Raw genomic sequence first — 3,280 nt, 5'->3', positions numbered from 1 at the left:
CAGTGATGACATTCTGGTTCTATTATTACCCTATCAGTGATGACATTATGGTTCTATTATTACCCTATCAGTGATGACATTCTGGTTCTATTATTACCCTATCAGTGATGACATTCTGGTTCTATTATTACCCTATCAGTGATGACATTCTGGTTCTATTATTACCCTATCAGTGATGACATTCTGGTTCTATTATAACCCTATCAGTGATGACATTCTGGTTCTATTATAACCCTATCAGTGATGACATTCTGGTTATATTATAACCCTATCAGTGATGACATTCTGGTTATATTATTACCCTATCAGTGATGACATTCTGGTTCTATTATTACCCTATCAGTGATGACATTCTGGTTCTATTATTACCCTATCAGTGATTGTGGAGGAAGAAAGCCATACAAGAAGAGATATTTATGAATTAAAGCAGTATAATTTTTATATCATACTAATTCCACAGAGTTAGGAAGGTCATGGTCCCAGCTTTACTGTGTCGTTACTGTAAATATCTTAGCATGTTGCAATAGTTAACTCCAAATGACAGAACAAATAGGTTCCAGTTGAACAATGTTTACTTCACAGTGTCAGCACAGTACATAGAGGCCATTCCACTCCGCCCCGGTTGAAAAATGACAGTAATTTCTGTGCAGATGCACTAATAAGAGAGGGACACCAGCATAAAAAAGAAGTGTAGGGTTACTTAAAACATGAACTTAAAGGACAACTCCACCACTTGTCTCGAACACCAAACCAGTGTCTACACATCTCCTCGCAGACCGTGTGTGTGTGTATCGGACCAAACGACAGACAGACATGGCAGAAGTCGCACCAGCACCCGCCGCCGCCGCACCGGCCAAGGCACCCAAGAAGAAGGCAGCAGCCAAGGCCAAGAAAGCGGGACCCAGCGTAGGCGAGCTCATCGTCAAGGCTGTGACCGCCTCCAAGGAGAGGAGCGGCGTGTCCCTGGCCGCACTCAAGAAGACGCTGGCGGCAGGCGGCTACGACGTGGAGAAGAACAACTCCCGCGTCAAGATCGCAGTCAAGAGCCTCGTCACCAAGGGCACCCTGGTCCAGACCAAGGGCACCGGTGCATCCGGCTCCTTCAAGCTCAACAAGAAAGCCGTCGAGGCGAAGAAGCCCGCCAAGAAAGCCGCAGTCCCCAAAGTAAAGAAGGTGGCCGCCAAGAAGGCCGTCGCCGCAAAGAAGTCCCCCAAGAAGGCCAAGAAGCCCGCTACACCCAAAAAGGCAGCCAAGAGCCCCAATATGGCTACAAAGGCAGCCAAGCCCAAAGCCACCAAGCCCAAGGCAGCCAAGGCCAAGAAGGCAGCCCCCAAGAAGAAGTAAACCTATGTGGTCCTCTGTAGCTCAGCTGGTAGAGCACGGCGCTTGTAACGCCAAGGTAGTGGGTTCGATCCCCGGGACCACCCATACACAAAAAAGAAAAATGTATGCACGCATGACTGTAAGTCGCTTTGGATAAAAGCGTCTGCTAAATGGCATATTATTATTATGTGACTCATTTCAGAAAACTAGCCTTATGTCGTGTGTCACTACTTCACAGGAGATCCATTTGAATATCAACTTCTTTTTTTTATCAACATGCGTTTTTGGCCAGAAATGCTTTCTGGAACATGTGAACTTTCCTGTGCCTTAATAACAAATGTGTATGCCATCTGTAAATACGAATACAATTGTTAAATTACGAGCCTAGTTGGTTTAGCCACAGAAAAAGATAGCAACCTTCCCGCTAGCCATGATTGGCTGAGATAATGAGTGGGCTCGACATGCCGAGAGATCAGTTCGGATTGGTCTGCCATGTAGCTCGCTTCTGTCTATGACATCAGCTGGTCAGTGTAGATAGTAGTAGTAGATCATCCTTTGCTGGTCAGTATGTGTAGATAGTAGTAGTAGATCATCCTTTGCTGGTCAGTATGTGTAGATAGTAGTAGTAGATCATCCTTTGCTGGTCAGTATGTGTAGATAGTAGTAGTAGATCATCCTTTGCTGGTCAGTATGTGTAGATAGTAGTAGTAGATCATCCTTTGCTGGTCAGTATGTGTAGATAGTAGTAGTAGATCATCCTTTGCTGGTCAGTATGTGTAGATAGTAGTAGTAGATCATCCTTTGCTGGTCAGTATGTGTAGATAGTAGTAGTAGATCATCCTTTGCTGGTCAGTATTTTTTATTAAAGATATACTGTATAGATCTGCGGTTTCTATGTGGATAAAAATATGAAAAATGTTTCTCTGTGACATCACAGGGTAGGATTAAAAGTATGAAAAATTGTGATTTTCAAAACCTGCAACGAGTTTCTAGCCAGATGGAGGGAATTTCATAGCTCCCCATGTCACTGTGAATCTCACAATTTTTTAAATGAATTGGGTAAAACATTTATATATTCTTTATCAAAACGTAGAAATGTGCAGTTTTCACATATGTAGACACTGGTTTCGTGCTGTAGATAATGAATATGACTTTGAATAGTGGAGGAGTTGCCCTTTAATCCCCTAGCCAACAAGATGAGCAAGGCATTTAACCCTAATTGCTCCTGTAAGTCATTCTGGATAAGACCGTCTGCTACATACAGTGGGGAAAAAAGGTATTTAGTCAGCCACCAATTGTGCAAGTTCTCCCACTTAAAAAGATGAGAGAGGCCTGTATATTTCATCATAGGTACATGTCAACTATGACAGACAAAATGAGATTTTTTTTCTCCAGAAAATCACATTGTAGGATTTTTAATGAATTTATTTGCAAATTATGGTGGAAAATAAGTATTTGGTCAATAACAAAAGTTTCTCAATACTTTGTTATATACCCTTTGTTGGCAATGACACAGGTCAAACGTTTTCTGTAAGTCTTCACAAGGTTTTCACACACTGTTGCTGGTATTTTGGCACATTCCTCCATGCAGATCTCCTCTAGAGCAGTGATGTTTTGGGGCTGTCGCTGGGCAACACGTACTTTCAACTCCCTCCAAAGATGTTCTATGGGGTTGAGATCTGGAGACTGGCTAGGCCACTCCAGGACCTTGAAATGCTTCTTACGAAGCCACTCCTTCGTTGCCCGGGCGGTGTGTTTGGGATCATTGTCATGCTGAAAGACCCAGCCACATTTCATCTTCAATGCCCTTGCTGATGGAAGGAGGTTTTCACTCAAAATCTCACGATAATGGCCCCATTCATTCTTTCCTTTACACGGATCAGTCGTCCTGGTCCCTTTGCAGAAAAACAGCCCCAAAGCATGATGTTTCCACCCCCATGCTTCACAGTAGGTATGG

At 43.3% G+C, this 3,280-nt stretch overlaps 1 protein-coding gene across 1 annotated transcript in view; it reads left to right on the top strand.

Annotated features, from left to right (window-relative positions):
• The window catches only part of LOC311121497 (histone H1-like), a 3,134-nt gene extending 1,633 nt beyond the window's left edge, over positions 1-1,501 (top strand). Inside the window, exon 1 of the mRNA XM_084195979.1 lies at positions 1-1,501. This exon is cut by the window's left edge and continues 1,633 nt beyond it. Coding sequence (XP_084052105.1) covers positions 814-1,344 — 531 coding nt within the window. The 5' untranslated portion in view covers positions 1-813 and the 3' untranslated portion in view covers positions 1,345-1,501.
• The last annotated feature ends 1,779 nt before the right edge of the window (positions 1,502-3,280 follow it).

Source organism: Coregonus lavaretus (assembly GCF_964263955.1).
Source record: "Coregonus lavaretus genome assembly, contig: HAP1_SCAFFOLD_404, whole genome shotgun sequence".
In the NCBI taxonomy this organism is placed as follows: Eukaryota; Metazoa; Chordata; class Actinopteri; order Salmoniformes; family Salmonidae; genus Coregonus; species Coregonus lavaretus.
Note: the sequence above shows the minus strand (reverse complement) of the source record. Positions and strands in the feature narration are given on the sequence as shown.